The following is an 18567-nucleotide window of genomic DNA, read 5'->3' on the forward strand; positions in this document are numbered from 1 at the left end:
AGGTGCCGTCAAATCTAAACACAAAATCCTCTTTTTTGTAACAGATTGAAACAGCACATTTCATGTCTAATCCCAGTGTTCATCTTCCAGCATTTAGGTGGCTGTGCTAGAACCTTCTCTCTTGTACATCACTATTTCAGCTTTTGCACTTCTTTGTCAGTGCATGTCATCAATACCTCATAATCTACTGTTAAATTAGCAGCTGTGGTATATAAGCACACATTCTTTAACTTGGCTAAATTAAAAATAATTCCATAACTCAGGAATGCCACTCACATGCTGGGTCTGACTTGGGTGTGTGGGAAGATTTTGGTGAGCTCCTGGATGATACTGAGGGTGTCCGACTAGCGCTGAGGATTGAGGCACCAATATCAAGTGCATTAAAGTGCTGTTCAGGATCCAAGCTGGCACCACTCTCCTAAAACAAACCAGAAAAGGAGAACAGCTATTGCATCTGTCAGAGGTAAAGCATTTTGATATTTAGTAATGGTTGCACTCCAGTTCTTTGGCAGACCTAAAATGACTTGAGCAGAAATAATCTCAGGTAGACCAGCAGACCTGGACAAAGGCATCAATGCCCCTTCCTAACAGCATCAAATGAATACATTTTACAAACAGCTATCACTGAGCTAGAAATAAACAGCAAGCTACTGCCATAGTCACTTTGTGCCTTCAGATGTTTTTCTGACTCTTTCTTTTGTGTTCAGTTGGATGTGACAGCAACTGCAACCTCTGTGAGACACTTGGCCATGCACTGAGGACCAGCTTTGTTGTCTTTCCTAAAGAGATCACTGAGATGTTGCCAAGAGGGCTGATTGCCAGAACTTGTCCAAATGCATCTTTAGACTGTAGTACCTTGCCAAGGAAAAGTGAGATATCTTACACTGTCCCTGCCCATGTTCCACTTCATTTGTGGTTGTTATTAGTCTCCAGGTTTATTCTTTCATAAACTCACCTGATTTATGTCAAAATAATTCAAATGAGCAATGAGTTCTGAAGTTAAGAGAATCCACCAACATTGCAGAAAGACAATGCTGGAGTCTTCAGTGATGTTAACACAGAACAAGTTGTGATTGCTACATAAGTTTATGAAAAAAGCTTTTCTCATTGTACCTTTAGTGCTGAGGACACCACCTCTGAGGATACTTCTTCCAAGCCCATCTCCTGTCTCCTCTCCACACGAACATCTGCATAACTGGATGGAAAACATAATTCTATGTATCAACATGGAATTGCTATATTTCTTAAAATATGCTTTAAGAGAGTGGAGGAATAAATTACTGTACATTTTACAGGTTAAATGAGCAGCTGAAAAGTGATTTAAGTCAAATGCTACTGAATAAGATTTGAGAGTGGTTTAATTTTCAAGTTTTGCTCTGTTCCTATCTTCTTGAAGTCAAGATGTATATTAAAGAACTATATAAAAAGGTCAACTTCACATCCTACAACCACTTTATGACTTCACTGGAAAGCTTCTACACATCTCTTGAAAAACAATATAAGGATTAGAGAACATGAATATTTAGGACCTGTCTATTCTCTAATTTTGTACAAAATTAAAAAATGCCATAGTTTATCTGCCCCTAAACTAAAAACAAAAAGTAAGCTCAACATAAACTAAGGTTCGGTCTGATAATTTTTCTATAATTACCCTATTTCCTTCAGAAGGTTCAGGCTTAATTTTTGTTATGTAAGTAATGTTACATTTTTAAAAGAACATTCTGGCAAATATGAGGATGCTCCTATCTTCCTGTCCTTTATGTCCTGGTGAGTTGATAGGATTTTCCATACCTTACCACCATGTGAGTGCACACAATGAACTCTGGCTTGGAGTTCCACTGGTGGTAGGTGATGTAGTAATGGGTCTGGAGCCAGATCCACTGCTGTCCTTTGGTCAGAAACCGATAGCAGCACGACTTCCCCTTGCCAAACTGCATCACTGCCAGCAGAAAATACACACAACTTGGAGCACAATTTCCCATGTGAAAATGACATGAAATGTGAAAAAAAAGTGACAAAAATATCTGTCATAGGTAGATAGGAGTATAAGCAGCAATTTTGAGTAAGTGCTCCTCTCAGCCTTCTGACAGAACAAAAATCATAATGATTAGTAGGTATCTTCTTCTGACACTTTGGATTCCTACACAGCACAATTAACCTTAAGTTTGGACACTAATGAATTAGTGTCCTCTACAATTTAAACAGAGATCTTACCCAGCTTTATGTGCTGATCACATACTGCTTAATTAGACACCTGGGATTATTTTCTAAGAATGATCATCTTAAATTCTAGAGCAGAAAAGTACAGGATAAATATGCTTGAAAAGATGAGTATTGTGTGAAGATGGATTTAGAATGAAGTAAACATATGAGATAACAGTGTGCAAAGACAAAATTTGAAAGAAAATTCCCAGATTGATAAAAATTCAAACTACAGTAAACCAGGGTGTACTGAAGGTTTTGTAGATTCAATAACCTAATTAATCTCTTCTTTTTCCCCCTGGTGATTTCAAGGGGTTCCCAAACATCCACATATTTAGCTTTTCTATATTTCAATGTCAACATATAAAAACTAATGTTGACAGGATACTTTCAAGACAGGCAGAGGTGGTAATCTGAGATGTTAAAGCCAGTTCTGTAAGCAAATATTTGAAAAGCATTGCCTTATTTTCCTTACTTAGTGAAAGAGTTTTTCAATTAAATCCTAGTAGACCATATTTAAATAATCACAGCTAATCCCAAATACACAGTGAACAACATTAGGGGAAATAATCCACAAGAATTGCTTGAACTATTTCTGCATATTCTTTTCTAATAGAACAGGGGTCAAATCTGACATATTTTATCCATTCAGTGAGTCTCGCTGGCTACTTTTAGGGATTTAGAAGGGAAAATTGTATTTTTCAGAGCTTGGTAAGTCTGTCCCAGATGCCAATCAGCTGCAGTGTCTGCAGTGTGCTACAGCTCTGCTAAGATATACGGGCTGAGGCAGAGTCAAACCTCCCCTTCCAAACAACCTTTCACTGAAAAGAGGAGTCCCAGTGTCCAGTGACTTCCCAGGAACCCGGGCCATGTGGTACTTACAGTGTTCATGGCACCTTGCTAGCAGCTCCAGGTCGTCTATGTGGTAATAGTCGTAGCCAGAAGTTCCCAGCACTTCAAATGGGAGGTATCCGATGATCGGCGGCGCTCTGCGGTTGGGCACGACAGGAGGCCGTGAAACACAGAAGCAGCAGTTCTGCATGCTGATGCAGAGATGCAAACAGCCCAGATCTACTTTCACTCATCAGTGTATAGCTGTTCACCTTGGGGGGCTGGATCCCCCACCTTGTGCTTGGGATACCCAGCTGGGAGCAGCAATACCGGCAGGGACTATCCCACCAGGACAAGACTATGGCAACACCCCTCCTCCAGGGAAAATGTGACTGTGGAAAGCAGTGCAGCTTCTCAGGGACCTTTATACAGGAATCTGCTGTGAGGGAGTCCTTCCTTGGCTGCTGCTTGGTCAGGGGCTCTGCGATGGCTCCTGCAGCCCTTATACAGGGAAAAATGTTAAGGAGGTGTTTGGAAGCCATCATCTGCTTGGACTGGGGGGATAAGAGAGGAAATCATCTGTGCTGCTTTCCTCTGGGTGCCTGGAGAGCTCATCTGTGGCATGCTGAGGCACTTGCTTTGTACCTTTGCCAGCACAGATGCCTCAGGCCAGCATAGACTTTCCCTCCATAACTCAGTGGGAATTGCACACACGCAATCAATGACTGGATTTGGAAGGAAGGATTTCTGCAGCTGTATAATAATTAGCTCATTTTGCCATGTGACAGACTTTGGTCTGTTGATAATTTTAAAGGAAGGAAGAACAAGCTAATCACAAATTCAGTTGAAGAAATAGAGTCCTTTTGTTTCAAAAGCCCATTAAAAATAAAAGCAAAAGTAAATGCAAAATAGTAAACATCAGCTTTTGTAGGAATTTAGTTGGCAGCCCTTCTGTTCATGAGATTTAGATGTGAAATGGAACACTACTTGAGAGAACTGTACTTGTGAAATAGTAGTAGAAAAGCACCAAACACAACCAGCAGGGCTTTTCTTGTCACCAACCTGTGATCCAGGAATAAAAATTTCCACTCCAGACTGTGTCTTGATGTGAATTCTTCTAGAGGTTCTTCTACGATGCACATCTCCTGTCCAGTGGAGAAAACTGACTTACTGAGAGTTGGAACTTCACCCCTCTGCTTCATCTAGCTTTTGTTAGCTATAAATACATGGTGCATAAGAGGAGAAAAAGGATTCACCCACTTTCTCCAGAGAGCAAACTATTGTATTTATCAAAGCCAACATTTTTTACAGGAGACAGGGAGAAGAACTTGTAATGCACACGTACTTAAGAGCTGAGACTGTGCCTCAGGGTGCCAAAAGTTTTTTGGCTTTGAAGCAGTGCCTGGGGTGTGATGGCCGTGGGCTTTCCCAGCACCCAGCCTGTGCCTGATCCCACCAGGGCTTGCCACATCTTGCTTCACTCCCTCTGTGTTACTAAAGATACCCACCACCCTTGGTCCTTTTGGATGTCTGCCCACCAAGCTCTCTGAGAAAGGGGGACACTTTCCTTCTCCCTCAGCAACTGCAGAGGAGCAAATGCCTTTTCAGGCAGCCAGCCTGCAGGGGATCTGTCCAGTGGGTTAAGGGGTCAGTGTTGCCTTGCACTTCACTGCCACAGAAACAAGCTGGCCCTCAAGATTCACAGCAGCCCCTCAGTGCTCATGAGCATGATAATTAATAAGTGAGTTATGCAAGGCAGGGTGAGGCAGGACAGCCTTGCCCCAGAGAGATGAGGAGCAGGAGGCAGTCGGTGGGGGTCACTTGCTGTGTGGAGGTGGGAAGCAGAGGGAAGGATGGCATCACAGTGCACAGCCATGCATGGGCTGGGGCTGGCCGCGTGCCCCAGGGCCACCTCACTGTGGCCATCTCTCCTCTCCTCTCCCACTGGATGCTTTCCAGGGGCAACTGCAGCTTCACAAGCTGCCTAGAGTCATCCTGGAGGCTCCTGGCCTGGGACTTCCCAGAATCAGCATTCTGGATTTGTGGCATCCGGGGTTCCTGTGTCCTTTATGTCTCTCCTGCAGGAGGGTCTCCATCCTCACTGGTCAGGACAGCCTGCCCACTGGCCCCCAGTGCTGCTATTCCCCTGCTCCCTCATGCCACACCCCCCCATGCTGTGGGCCCTTCATTTCCATTAGTGCTTCTCTCTCTGCTGTCCCTCAGGCAGAGGAGACCACTGATGTTTTAAACACTGTTGGGACCAGAGAACAAGCTGAGGTGTGCTGCAGTCAAGCAGTTCTTTGATACATATCAATGCTGACAAAGTTCTTTGAAGTCACTAGCTGCGCAGAGGCAAAAGGCTTCACAAACACCTTCAATTCCTCTCTCCCCCTCTCTCCAGTTTAGGGCAAAATACATGCTCATGCCAAGATCATACACTAAAGTTCAAGGTACAAACACTGCTGTGTGCAACCAAACTGCTGAATTCTGTCTTCCTTAGATGGTCAGATAAACATTTTACATTCATTTTACAGCAGAAAGTCAAGAGTGGGAGTTAGGTGAGTCACCCAGGTGAACTGAAGTGTGCTCAGGACTTTGTGGCAGTTAAAACCTTCTCAGGGCTGTTCAGCAGCTGCTTCCTCCCTAGCACTGGGCAGCTCATTGCCACAGGTGGCCCATTTTGTTTCCCTGTTTATTTTGAGACGCTAGCTCCCCAAAGACAAGGACTTTGCTTTTAGGGTTCTCAGAGAACCTTTAACTCCAACTCTTCTGCTAATATGCTTATTGTGGTTAAGATGCATGGGAAGTGTCCTCACTTACCTGGAAGGGACTCTACTTCCCTGCAGAGTCAGGAATCAGTCTAGAATGCCCTGCAAGTTCCAGAGCATGGAATGGAACCAGGCCAAGGGAGAAGTGTTTTCATATTGGTCACATCTCAATTACATAAAAAAAACAACCCTCTTAAACTCTGGGCACAGGATACTTGATGCAGCAGTTCACATTTGTCAATTAGGGAACAGCAGTGTTAGGCACAAGCTTGGTTTGTCTGTCCTTATAACCACATGCAGCTATCTTTGAGGATTTGTGAGAAGGGAAACAAGCAGTAATCCACCAAACACGCTGAGAAGCACAAATGGAAGTGTTGGTGGTCATCTGTATCACAAAATCACAGGATCACAGAATTAGCTAGGCTGGAAAAGACCCTTGAGACCTTTGTACATTGTCCCATTGCAGGAAAAGAAAGCAGCAACGAGGAACCAAATTTCAAAGTGACTTTGCAATTCCTACTGGAAGGAGGGCTCTGTATCCTGTGCAACACGGGCAGAAGTGACACTGCTTCCACAGATCCTGGCTTGCAGTGATAATCCTCTTCACTGGATTTTTATGCATGAAATGTGATACCTGTAATCCATTCAATTAGCAAAACTAAGAACCTTCTGTGTTGCCCCATCTGAAAGTGTTTAGTGAAGTTCTGGGATGCATGGCACCCAGGGTGAGCACTTACCTTTAAAAACTGAGGTGTTGCCAAGCGAACTGTTGCCACAAAGCAGATCTGCTTTCCTGGGGATGCTCTGTAAGCCCTTGGGACAGCCTCATCAAAGCCATTGCAAGTGGAGTTAGGCACTAGTTAGGGAAAAAAAATGGGACCTGGAGTCATGCCTCATAAAAGATTCGCTCTCCCTGAATATTTTGCACACTCCAAGTGTACTAATACTATTTTTATTCAGAGAAGAGCTCTAAAAGCTTTTAAAGCTGATATGCATATATTTAAATCCAAGTCAGTCATGTTAGGCAGAAAGGCATCAGAGCTTAACTTCAAATATGAATTTTACAGGTTAATCCTGATAAAAATAAGGCCAAACCTTATTACAGAGCATAAACCAGTTTTCTGGAAAGAAACCCCACGCATCCAATTGCTCTTTTTCACCAATCACAAGGAAAAAAAATACATTCTGCAGCATGCCTGGTGCTGTAACTTCCATGATGCAGTGAAAAAAAGTGTTGGCAAAGGAGGAAGCTCAAGAGAGTTCGTCAAGTCATCAAAGGCAGAACACTGGGGCCCACAGCCAGGGAGGCTTCATCAAACTAGCAAGAGGATGCTTGTGATTCTTGGCTGCTGAAGAATGCCTTCCCCTTCTGCATGGAAAGAACTGTCCCCAGTATGCTCAAGCTCTCCTTGTTTTAAAGAAGAAGGGACCCCATGTATGGCACTGGCCTGCAGAGATGGGCACATCTGGCGGGTCTGCAGAGGGCCTGCTGCGTCCTCCAGCACTGGGCAGGGGGAGAAACTGGATGTGATGTGGTTACACATTTTGTATATGCTTTTTGCCTGTGTCTGTCATGATTGCATGGCTTCAACTGCTTTGAGAGCCCACTAGCACCTCCTGCCACAGAGATACATTGCCAAAAGGACATGTTGCTGAAAACCAGCCCACAGTCCCATGTTAGAATGACATAATGCAAATCATTCCTCCAAGTTCAAGTTTAGAGATGGTAATCCCACTCCCACAGCTATGAAAGAAAATGGTGTGCCAGGCTGCAGTGGGAACTGGGCTGGATTCTTGCCCTGCCTGGCTGACTTCCTCCCATGGGGGCAGAGAAGGTCCTAGCTCACAGCCAGAGTTCACCAATGTGAGCTAATTTCATGCTACCAGGGATTAAAACTAACATGAAACTCTCTTTCCTTACTATTAGGTCCCTACATCCATCATGAAGTTTCAGACAGTTTAGCTCTTCTGCACAGGGCAAAGCATTACTGTGAAATTTAAGAGCTTTGTATCTATATGGGGAGAAGATAACAAGCCATTTTTATCCTGGGGTGCTTCTGCACTGGGATTTCATTCACTACCACAAATTGCAGAGATGGAAGAAGTCTCAAGTGATCACATGTGCTTTTGGAACCCAATTCAACCTATTAAAAGCCTTAGAATATTGATGCATTACTGGTAACAAGGATAACAGGGTATGAGACAGAAAAGAAAGTATTCTGAGTGGAATTCACACCTGTGATTAAATGATTTAGGCCACTGCGTGTACAATATATATTACACCAAAAAAGAAGAGAAAAGTTCTTTATCTGAGAAGACAGCACAGATGTGAACATCCCCAGAGATAAAGTCCTCTCTCATAGTTGAGACTGGAGGGCATGGCTAACTGGATATAGAGAGCAAAACTATGGGCAAAATTCTCCTCCTTTCACCAGCAGAGCACATGTGCTCTCGGGACGCCCTAGGAATATGTGTTCCCATTCTGATCCTGGAGTTATGTGTATATATGTGGGCTTCTATGTGATTATTAACACAAAAAGCTGAAAAGAAGAAGAGTTAAGTTCTACAGGACACACGAGTAGCCTAAGTAAAGAGTTATTGATCCATCTCTGATATTATAATTTTGTGCAAATCTGTTGATTTCTGTAGTTGGTCACATTTAAAAATTAATGGGAATGCTATAAACCCACATTACGGGCACTGAAAAAAGTTACTTCTGGGCTTGCTATGTAGTATGCTGAGACATTTGAAATCAGTGGGCCTGTTTCTCTCTGTAATAGCCAAGTTCAGTAGCAAATTTTTGCAGTCTGGGCTCTAAGATATGAAAACAAGATACGCACATTTAGCCTCTGAGATACAGGTATGATAAGTTAACCTAGTTAGCGAACCATGGGCTTGCAAATGACACCAGTTGTAGAAGGGAGCGGAGACTGAGTCACACGAAAGAGAGCAGATGGCTTTTTTATGTCAGCTGCTGGATGTAAACAGCCATGAGCCTGAGACATATTCCCAGAAGGCAGCAGAATACATCCCTGAATGTGGCATTTACAAAATAGGATTCTATTTCCAACAGGTAAATGCAGTAGCAAGAGGGTAATAATTATTGTGTAGGACAGCTAGGCAGTAATTTGGGATTTCCTCACAACATTTGGAAATTATGAACTTAAGCAGCAGTGAATGAATAAGCCCAAAGAGATGAGACACAGCTGGCCTGGCTGGATGTTATCCTGTCTTTGAACAGCTACTGTGCCATCTCATACTCAGCTGCCTTTGACAAAGTCCAGAGCATTAAAAGCCTCAATGAAGCAAGCAGGTAGCCACTACATTGTCAAGTACATCTCCATCTGAAAATGACAACTACAATAACTGAAAGGAAAAAACCTCTCACATTTGCTTCTGAATTATTTTGCTGCCTGACTTTGGCTGTTGGTATCTTTTCTTTCCACAGCTTTATCTGCACAGCCTGCTTTGCTCTGCTTTTGCAGCTGGTCAGTGAATTTCAACCTTTTTTGGTTGATGAATTTTGAAGTGTAGTTAAAAAAAGAGGTCATTAGATGAATTTTAAAAAAAATACAATCCTGGTATAACCTTTTAAAAAAGCCTTCTGAAAAATCATACCTTATGACTCTCCAAGTCTCTTCAAAAGAAACACAATACCTTGAGGTGGTTCAGTAGTGAACTTTCTGAAAGCACCACAGAAAAACAGTGGAACAGAAAATAGAGGATCAAGCCTGAGGCTTTGCAGATATTAAGATTTATCAGTTAAATATAGGGCTTGGAGTGTTTTTGTCAGAAGATGCCTAATGAAAAATGTTAGGCTCGCCATAAACAGGTGGGCTTGGGTAAGTGAAAGCCTGTGTGTTTCACAATTAAATAATCAGGATAAAATATCTTGAGTAAGGAATCTGAAGGTCATGTGACAAAGCTAAATACATCATCAGAAAGGTGAAGCAGTTGTCTCATATACATCAGCTAGCTGATGCTCCTTAGTGTGAATTTTAATTGTTTTTGTGGTAACCTATCATGCCTGTTGCCCCTAGAGTACCACAAAATTCTTTTGTAGAAGTACTAAATACCTGCAAGTATCTTGTAAGACACAGAGAAACTGATTTACCTATACAGAGATATTTGTTTGATTATTTTTTTGTTTATTTTTTTTAAAGACCAGGACACTTAGAACAGAAAGTTACAAATAAATAAAGTACAAAAGGAACCAAACCCTTTGCTATTACAGGCAAAAGGATTTTTACCCTTAGGGAGAGAAATCATGCCATATGAAGTGAATGAAAACATGTTTTAAAAACCCAGATGCCACTTTATTCAGTTAATAATAGTACAGCAGTCAGTTGCTCGGTCATCTTTCTTCAGCTTGGAATGTGTAAAACATAATCTTCCTAAGATAGCAAACCTCCTGCTTATGCCATTTGAAAGAAGAAATCCCTCCTTCCTCATTTGTCAAGAGATGTTAATATTTAAAGAACCAGTCTTAGTGACTGTCAAACAAACTGAACAGTGATTTCAAAAAATACAAGCCAAACAGACCAGAATAAAATCAAATTTGTTTCATATAAATTAATTCAGGCCTCAGATGAACAGAATATTTGGCAATTAACAGATATAATGAAGAAATCCAAAATGCTGGTGGCAAGCCAGACTGCTCTCAGGAGTCATGTAGATGAGTAACAGTGACACTGTCCATACATCACCTGTCCACTTTGATCTACTCTCTCCTCTTTCCTCCTCCTGTTTCTCCCCTGGCCATCCTGTGCTGAATGATATGAATGGTATGATATGTGTGATATGAATCCCAAGCAGATTCCTTAGAACAGGAATGGTGCCTTTTCTTTGCACAGAGAGCCTAGCAGGAGTGCTGCATATGGTTAACTGTAGCTTCTATGATATTGTTAATAGCAAGTAATAATATGTGGCTCTTGGTTCTGATCAAAATATTCATTTTGGATTGAGTTATTCTTGTTTCAGCACATACGTATGGAGGCTCAAGATCAATGTATCTTCTGTTTGAACTGTTTACTTCTTTTAAAAATTAATTCAGATGCAATTAATTTTTCTGGAAGTTAAGACGTTTTTCCTCCTCAACATAGTAATTTTCTTGATGCTTATTCTTATATCTGAGAGATGTATCAGCTAACAGTAGAGTATCTTCCATTATTAGCATTCAGTAACCAGATACTTCCTGAGTTTCCATGTAATTGGGAACAAAAATGCACAATTTTAAATTCCACTATAATATTACATTACTTGATTAGGAACTCTTTTCACATAATGCTTATCTACTTCTTCAAGAGAAAAGCTTCAGGGATTTTGGATGAAAGGACAGATCTATCACTTAAAAGATGCTGGTGGTCCTTTTTAATATTGATTAACTCTTTGAAAGGGAAGACTCTGGTTTTGTCCCTTTCAGGAGTTTTTAAGCAAGTGTGTCACTTCAGAAAGAGGATACCAGAGCCAATATTTGGATATATAATTACGAGAGATCTTTGTGTGTTTACAAATTACAAACAATTTTCACAGGAGGAATAAATCCAACCCATCTTATCATTTCTTATCGGAGTGAGCTATTAAGTGGCTTTGTAAAATAATGTATTCTCACTCGATCTGACATTTTATACTGGAGCTGAGCACTTCCTTGGACTTTTGGGGAGAGTTACCTTCATTACCTGCCTTCCCCCTCAGCCCTCAGGCAAGACTGGGTGAGAGCCACTGTATTATTGATTGGTGATGCTGATATGACTCTCTCTCTTACCAGGTACTACAGGTTAATAGGTACAGTGATGCACTTGGCTCCCTCAGATGTGAGCTCCCTTCATGACTCTCGTTAAAATCTGGGCTACAGACCCAGAACCTGAAATATATAAAAATATTGGACAGAGTTCCTATTTAAAAATAAACCAAAACCAACCCTGGTGATCTGACAGCAAGTAGGCATTTCTCACAGAAGCAAAAAGGAATTCCACCTTCCTCGTCTGAGTGGCCCGTGGGCCACCTCCTTTCCTCTCATGGGACTACTGAATCTTCACATCAGGTTACAGTCCTGCTTTTCTCATTGAAGCTTAATTAATGAAGATTATATAATCCTCCCAAATGGAAAATCAAATCTCTTGTATTTGATTTAGCACAGGCAGTGACTCATGCAGCAGTCTGCACAGCTTGCACTGCTGTCTCACTGGTCAGCTGCTCTCACTTGGGCACAGCCAGTGCAATGGGGATTCACTCATGTGCAGGCAGCTCATGTCACATCCCTGGTGCAGATACAGCAGCAGAAATGCTCTGCAGCAGGGTTTGCAGAGTACAGATTCCTCAGGACCAGCCAAAGTGTGCCTGCTCTTGCTAACCCTGGCCCTGGGCTGTGTAGCTCCTCTAGCCCACAGCTGTAGCTGACCCTAGGAGCTCCAGGGACAGTGATGTCCTGAAAGACAGAATGCCTGCTGTGAACTGTGAGAGCTTGCCTGGGCAATTTCTGAGCCCTGTGTATGCATGTCCCTGCCTCTTCTGGGATCAGTGAAGATGCCAGTGACTGCTCCTCTGTGGGAGTAGCATGGGTTCAATGTAGACTGTGTGTGATCTGGCTCCCTGACAGCAATTCTGGTGACAAGTCACCTTGGCAGATATCAGGTATTTGTCCTACTTCAGCATGAAAAAAATTATCTTTGGCATCTCAGTACGACGGCCTTTAAAGCCTCAGAGCTCCCATTAAAGTTAGGGAGAGAAGCTAAGCTCCTAACTGGCTTTCTAAGCTGCAATCCTTCAAATTAATCCATTCAAACCCATCCCTATATGATGTTCTCAGCCAGAAGTCAACAATGAGATTAAGGGGGAAGGTATAAAGGAGGAGGGAGGGGGGCAAGGTGACTGGGGACTCACAGGCATGACCTCCTTGCCCCAAGCACCAACACTGTATGAGTAATGAACAATAATAAAATAAGTCTAAGGAAATGATAATTCAAAAGAGGTTACATAAAAGGCTATGTGGAAGTAGAATAAAGATAGTGACATTTCTGTTAAGGAGGGTGAAGTAGGACCTACCAGTTCTTAAAAACATCAGCAAAAGTTAAATGACAAGGCATGCAGACAGATTTACTCCTGCAAGACTCTACATTAATGACAACAGAATAGCTAAGTATCCTGACAGGATATAATGTGCCCAGGGATAAAAGAACTTCCCTGGCCATAGAGGCTCTGGCATCCCTGTGGCAGGAACAGGCAGGCTGAGTGGGCTCAGAGTACGCTCAGCAAAGCATTGGAAACAAAGGCAGGAGTTTGCATTGGGTGGCTAAAAAGGAATGGCAGGATTTGTATTTAAGGAACATCCTGTATCAGTCTCCCATGTGTAAAAACATGCTCACACTTCCACTGCTGTGAAAAGCTACAGGGAAAAACATTCTTCAGTACATTCATAAGGAATGTCTCCTGCTAATTAAGCCTAATTTGCAATTTCTGTCTTTCTCCCCCAGCTAAGTCTTTTCTTATCTTTAGCTTAGAATCCCTCCTTCACAAACATCTCCAAAAAGCAGGCTTTGGGGCCAGCTGATCCTATGCATATAGGACAAATGCTGCCCTGAGTGATGTGTCTCTCCCACCACCCTTGTCACCACTTTCTCTCTTGCCCACTTGGCCTCACACCTGGAGGATGGATGACTGGAGAATGGGTATTTATTTAACAGGAGGAAAAGAGGGCAATTGCTGTCAGGCCCAACAGGTGACAGCCCTGAGGAGCATGGGCTGGGGGATGGTGCCTGGTAACTGTGGGCCACGCAGAGGCAGGAATCCAGCCCACCCCTGCACCCACCAGATGCTTGGAGTTGTTTGTGCCACAAGTCCCTGTGCCAAAGCACAGGTGCCTGCCCCCAGCCCTTGGGTGGCTTCCCCAAAGGGTGGAGCATTCCTATGGCGCTCACTTGAGCTGATTCTCCTGTGCCTTGCTCAGGGTGCAGCTGGCTGGTGCAAGGAGCCCAGTGGATCCAAGGACAGCCACTCTGGAGGTCTGCACCCTCGTCTGGCTGCTCACTCTGTAAGCCAAGGGTATCAGCTCCCAAGCAAACAGTTTGCTGCTGCTACATCTGAGTCCAGGGCACTCGCTTCCACCCTTGCTGGGAGGCAGCCATGGGAGTGACTCCCAGCCAAAGGGGAGCAGTGCTGGACATGCACTGGTGAGGCATTTCCATCAGGCTCTGCACTGAACTGGTGAAACTAAAGTCAGATGGCAAGGGGCCAGGAGGCACCATCTCACAGAGCCAGGTAAGGCTGCCCCTCCCTTCAACCAGAGGGTCAGGCTGCAGCAGAGACGGGAAGAAAGTGGAAGAGACAAAATAAAGTGAAGATTTAGAAAAAAGTGGCACAAAGGGGGAAAAATGTGAAGAAGAAAGCATGTGACTTGTTTGAAAGCTATTAAGATGGGGTCTTTGGAAAATGATTTGGTGTCTTCTGAAATCAATATGTTCCCATTTAGTTTCCATGCATTAAGCCAGGGAAGATATCTGTAATGTAAGTTTTATCATTTTTCTGAGAAATAGCCACTGATGAAATAGCTGGGATGTGAAATCCTAACGGGTAAGGGGGCAATATTAATGTCAGGCTAAAATAAAGGGCTGAAAATCCTTGAAGAAAATGGATCAGAAATTCCCCTGGTAGAAATGCATCCTTATGAGTCAGCACCTGAAATCCGGTTTCTGCTCTAGAAAACAGAACAGCTTGGTGTGCGCGTCTGTCAGGCAGGCGCATTTCACTTCATTCAAACTAGAAAGCATACAGGCAGCTACATTTTTTTATACAAATAGAGCCTCAAATCAGATGGCACCAAACAAGAAATACATATCTCCATCCTGCACGTAGGTTTCTATTCTAGTCATGTGGAGCAAAAGCAGAAAGTTAAATGGGGACAGGGACATTTTTTTTCACAGCGTGGCGTACAGTTTTTGGAAAGCACGGTGGGGAATTTTTTTGCAGAGGATGACCTATTTGGAACAATACCAGCAACTTTGGAAATGCCACTCTGGAGTTCAGTCAGGCAAGTAACTAAAGCAAACTTGGGCAGGCAGGAGAAGGAAAGAAATAAAAGAGTATTTCATTTCTGACACTAATGGCCATGCAGCAATCTGTTTGTTAGAGAATGGGTGAGGTGGAAATCTGCTCTTCACCCCTTGAAAGATGGTTTCCCTGGACTGACTGTGGTGCATTAGTGACTATGCTGACTGCATGTCTTTCCCTTTTTTTGGAGAGTAGTGGGTTCTGCAGTGCTGGAGAGAAATGCAAAATGGCAGCTGGAGAGGGAGATGGGTGGCAGTGTCCACAGCCATTCTCATGAAACGTGGCACTGCTGCCTTTCCCCAGGATTTTGCAGAGAAGGGTAAGAAGACAGATTTGGCAGGTTATCAGTTCTGGCATGGAATTTGTGTTTAAAGTAAACCAGCAGATAAGGCAGCAAGATTATAATTTTGCTAATAGGTGGGGTCTTAGCACACAGTATCAGTGAGCACAAATAAACCCTCATCTAAACCTGTCATTATTTGCAAACTTACCCAGAGTCCAGGATCACTGCAAGTGAAGGGCAGTAACAAAAGCAACTAACACAATTTCACTCATCACATGTATTCATCCAGCTACTGCAACTCAGCCATGAGATCCGTGAGAAGCAAAATTTATCCCGTAATGTAAAAATAGTTCTGTCAGTTAAAAGCCTGTCTTGTTCAATGGAGCAATACTTATATTTTATTTTACACAGCTAAAGGAACATTTATACAACAATTAAAGCTTACCATTGCTGTAAGACCGAAAATTTCCTACAAATTTTATGTATTCATATGTTGGAAATTCCTTTGGGTTCAAACTTCCTCTCAGAAGATGACAATAAAACTCTAGTTCATTGTCAGCTGGATTGTTAAAAGAAGAAGAAGAAGAAATAAATATACTATTTCAGCTAAACACAACCAATGGTGTCTTCCAACCCCAATCTTGCAACTGGCAGCACAAGATCAGCTTGCTACCTCTCAGGAGTCTCAAACACCAATGTGCTATACATTGCAAGAGCAGAGGCTCTGCAAGAAAGCCTTGCAGGGATGCAGGTTGCTCAGCACTGTGCCCAGGCGTGCCTGCAGCTCGGGGACAGCTTTGGAGACTTGCCCTTCTGTGACACGCCTCATCACAGGAGTTCCACAGCCACAGCCTCAGTGCAGCCACAGACAGAACTGGGTCCTTCACTTACGGCTTTTTTCTGCTTAGGCTCCTCACAACTCACAGCTGTTCTACATCCTGTGTTGGAAAACTATGCTTAATTACCTCAAAACATCTATTAAATTAACTTGGGCATATTAGCTTTCAGCTGCAGGTTTTGTACGATACAGTAGATTGGGCAGCTGTACATCTTACATTATTGTGTCTTTTTTGGTTTTCTGCATCTTACCTCCTAGAGTGAGTAAGGCTGAGGAAGTAAAAACATTTCCAAGGAAATCAAATTTCAATTGGAAAAAGAATTACAATAGTTTTAGAGGTATTTTTTGACTGTAAGGCAAACCAAAGTTACGCCACATTAGCTGATCTCTGAACAACATCTTACTTGAACAGGCTGAAATATCAATTAAGATGTGATTTGTCTCAGGCGAACTCTCAATTTCCATCAGCTAACCTATTTTTCTTAGCTGTCTCAAATGATATGATATTTAATAATTAACATAACTGCAAGTAGTCTTAGCCTAGTAAAATAAAGGCAAAGAGTTTCATTTAAAAATAGAACCAAAGGGTCATTCCAGGTGGCAAGATCTTTTTGAAAGGCCATGAACCTAATTTTTTACTGCACATCACATAAAAAACTCTTTCTGTGAGAAAATTTTTTATCCTGCCTGTGCTTTTTCATTTACTAGAGAAGATAAAATGAAACTTACTTTTTAGGTAATCAGATGAGGCAGAATCTGTCATAAGCATACAAGAAGATAACATCTTATAAATTTCTGAGTGTTCTTGTTCTGGGAGGAAGTTTAACAAATTCTGATCCAAGACATCACACTGCAAAGAGAAATAAGTTTTGAGACAAACAGAAATATCACAACAAGCAACACTTGCAGAGATGTGCAACAAGATGTGATACAAAGCCTGTGGCATTTGACAGGAGTTTCCTCACTGATTTCCAGGTACTCTAAAACAGAGGAGGAACCTGTTGGACAAACTGAGTGGCCACTTCCCTGTGGGCTGGTTATCAATTAAGTCTCAGCAATCAGCAATATTCAGTGTTTCTCAGAGACCATCAGATGCAGCAGGTATGTCCATGCAATTAAATGATGAGACCTGGGACAGGGCTGGAAAAGGGTGTCTGGCTCCCCATAGTGCTACTAAGCTCCATGTACAGGCCTGTTGTGGATCACTGGAATTTGTTCTCTCCCTGACAGAGCCTGACCTGCAGGAGCAGTGAGCCTGGGAGTCATCCTGAGTCAGCCAGGTCAGTCCCAGATCAAGCCCTTTCCTGGGGGGATCCCCTCAGCTCCGGGGAAATGCCCTTGGGGTGGCAGGTGTGGTTCCCCATTTCCTGCATCCTGGCAGGTGGGAGCAGGGAGAAGGGGACTTCCATGTCTGGACATGACTTCACAGCAGTTAGTCTCCAGGGAGGGGAACTTCACAGTGCCACCAAGTCCTACCTCTGGCCAGCCATGAGCTGAATGTCCATGTGCCTCCAGCCCCATGACCAGCTGGCTTGAACCTGAAATCCATCAAAAATCTAGGAACTAAGATTTGGGAATGGAAAGAGGAGATGGATTTGTGTAAAAGGCCATGGCTGGCTCAGGGTGGAGACAACAATGAGTCTGTCATGGGCTGCCGAGAGGAAGGTGTCCCTGTGCCCAGTGTGGTGACTAACCCAACTGAGTGCCTCTGAAAGGAAGCCTGAGATAAAGTGACCCTCCAATGGCATCAACTTACATCTGTCCCACTTGAGACTACCTCAGGCTGAGCTGGCACACTGACACAGCTTTGTGTGTCATCAGAGCAGCTTCTATCAGACTGTACAGTCATGCTGAAAACATGTAAGCTGTGTATGAGACTGGCAAGTTATTAACCATCATCTATTTGTGTAATATTGTGCTTTGGTTTCCATCTGCTTTCTATTCATGCTAGCTTTTCTGTGTGGAATTCCTGTTTAGAGTGGTGAAACTCACTGAGCAGACTTTAAAAACCAGAGTACTATGCTTTATACACACACCTTAACAAGAACATATCACTTTAGATGATTCAGTTGTAAGTATTATATATGGTCATTACTTGAATATTCCTGTTGTGAAGAATAATCAAAAGTTATTTTTGTGGCTTTAGTTTATATCTTATTAATGTGAATCCTACTGATACAGTATGTGATAAAGGTTTTTTATGTATGTATAAATACTTACATACACACTTCTATATACACATACTATACTTCACAAAATATACTACATTGTTTCATGTAATTTTTTTGTTGTGCATATGAAGAAAGAGCCTTTGGAAACTGCACTGGTGAGTTCTGTTCAAGGCTTAGGTGCAATTTCAGAATTTTTTTTTTCCTGTAAATGATAATGATACCACCAGGTTAATTAATCTCCCATCTACTCTGCAGTAACTGCAGGAAAACTAGATGTGAGCCATCACTACTCCTCTAACTGAAACCTTTTGTCTCCATACTGTGACCAAGCTCCAATTCCAAACTCACCTTTTGCAGAGGTCTGGCACACCAGTAAAACAGTGCACAGAACAGAACTTCTGGATCTTGTACACATCAAGACTTCAACAA

The 18567-nt window shown here is 42.7% G+C and overlaps 1 protein-coding gene across 2 annotated transcripts in view; it reads right to left on the reverse strand.

The window, feature by feature from the left end:
• The window catches only part of NPAS2 (neuronal PAS domain protein 2), a 104487-nt gene that overhangs the window by 19355 nt on the left and 66565 nt on the right, over positions 1–18567 (reverse strand). For both annotated transcript variants that reach the window (XM_058045151.1, XM_058045152.1), the window contains exons 6-13: positions 16697–16817; positions 15575–15688; positions 6539–6657; positions 4096–4178; positions 3085–3191; positions 1792–1939; positions 1114–1195; positions 277–418 (exon numbers count right to left, since the gene is read on the reverse strand). In XM_058045151.1, coding sequence (XP_057901134.1) covers positions 277–418; positions 1114–1195; positions 1792–1939; positions 3085–3191; positions 4096–4178; positions 6539–6657; positions 15575–15688; positions 16697–16817 — 916 coding nt within the window. The remainder of the gene's footprint in view (positions 1–276; positions 419–1113; positions 1196–1791; positions 1940–3084; positions 3192–4095; positions 4179–6538; positions 6658–15574; positions 15689–16696; positions 16818–18567) is intronic.

Source organism: Melospiza georgiana, chromosome 2 (assembly GCF_028018845.1).
Source record: "Melospiza georgiana isolate bMelGeo1 chromosome 2, bMelGeo1.pri, whole genome shotgun sequence".
Lineage (NCBI taxonomy): Eukaryota > Metazoa > Chordata > Aves > Passeriformes > Passerellidae > Melospiza > Melospiza georgiana.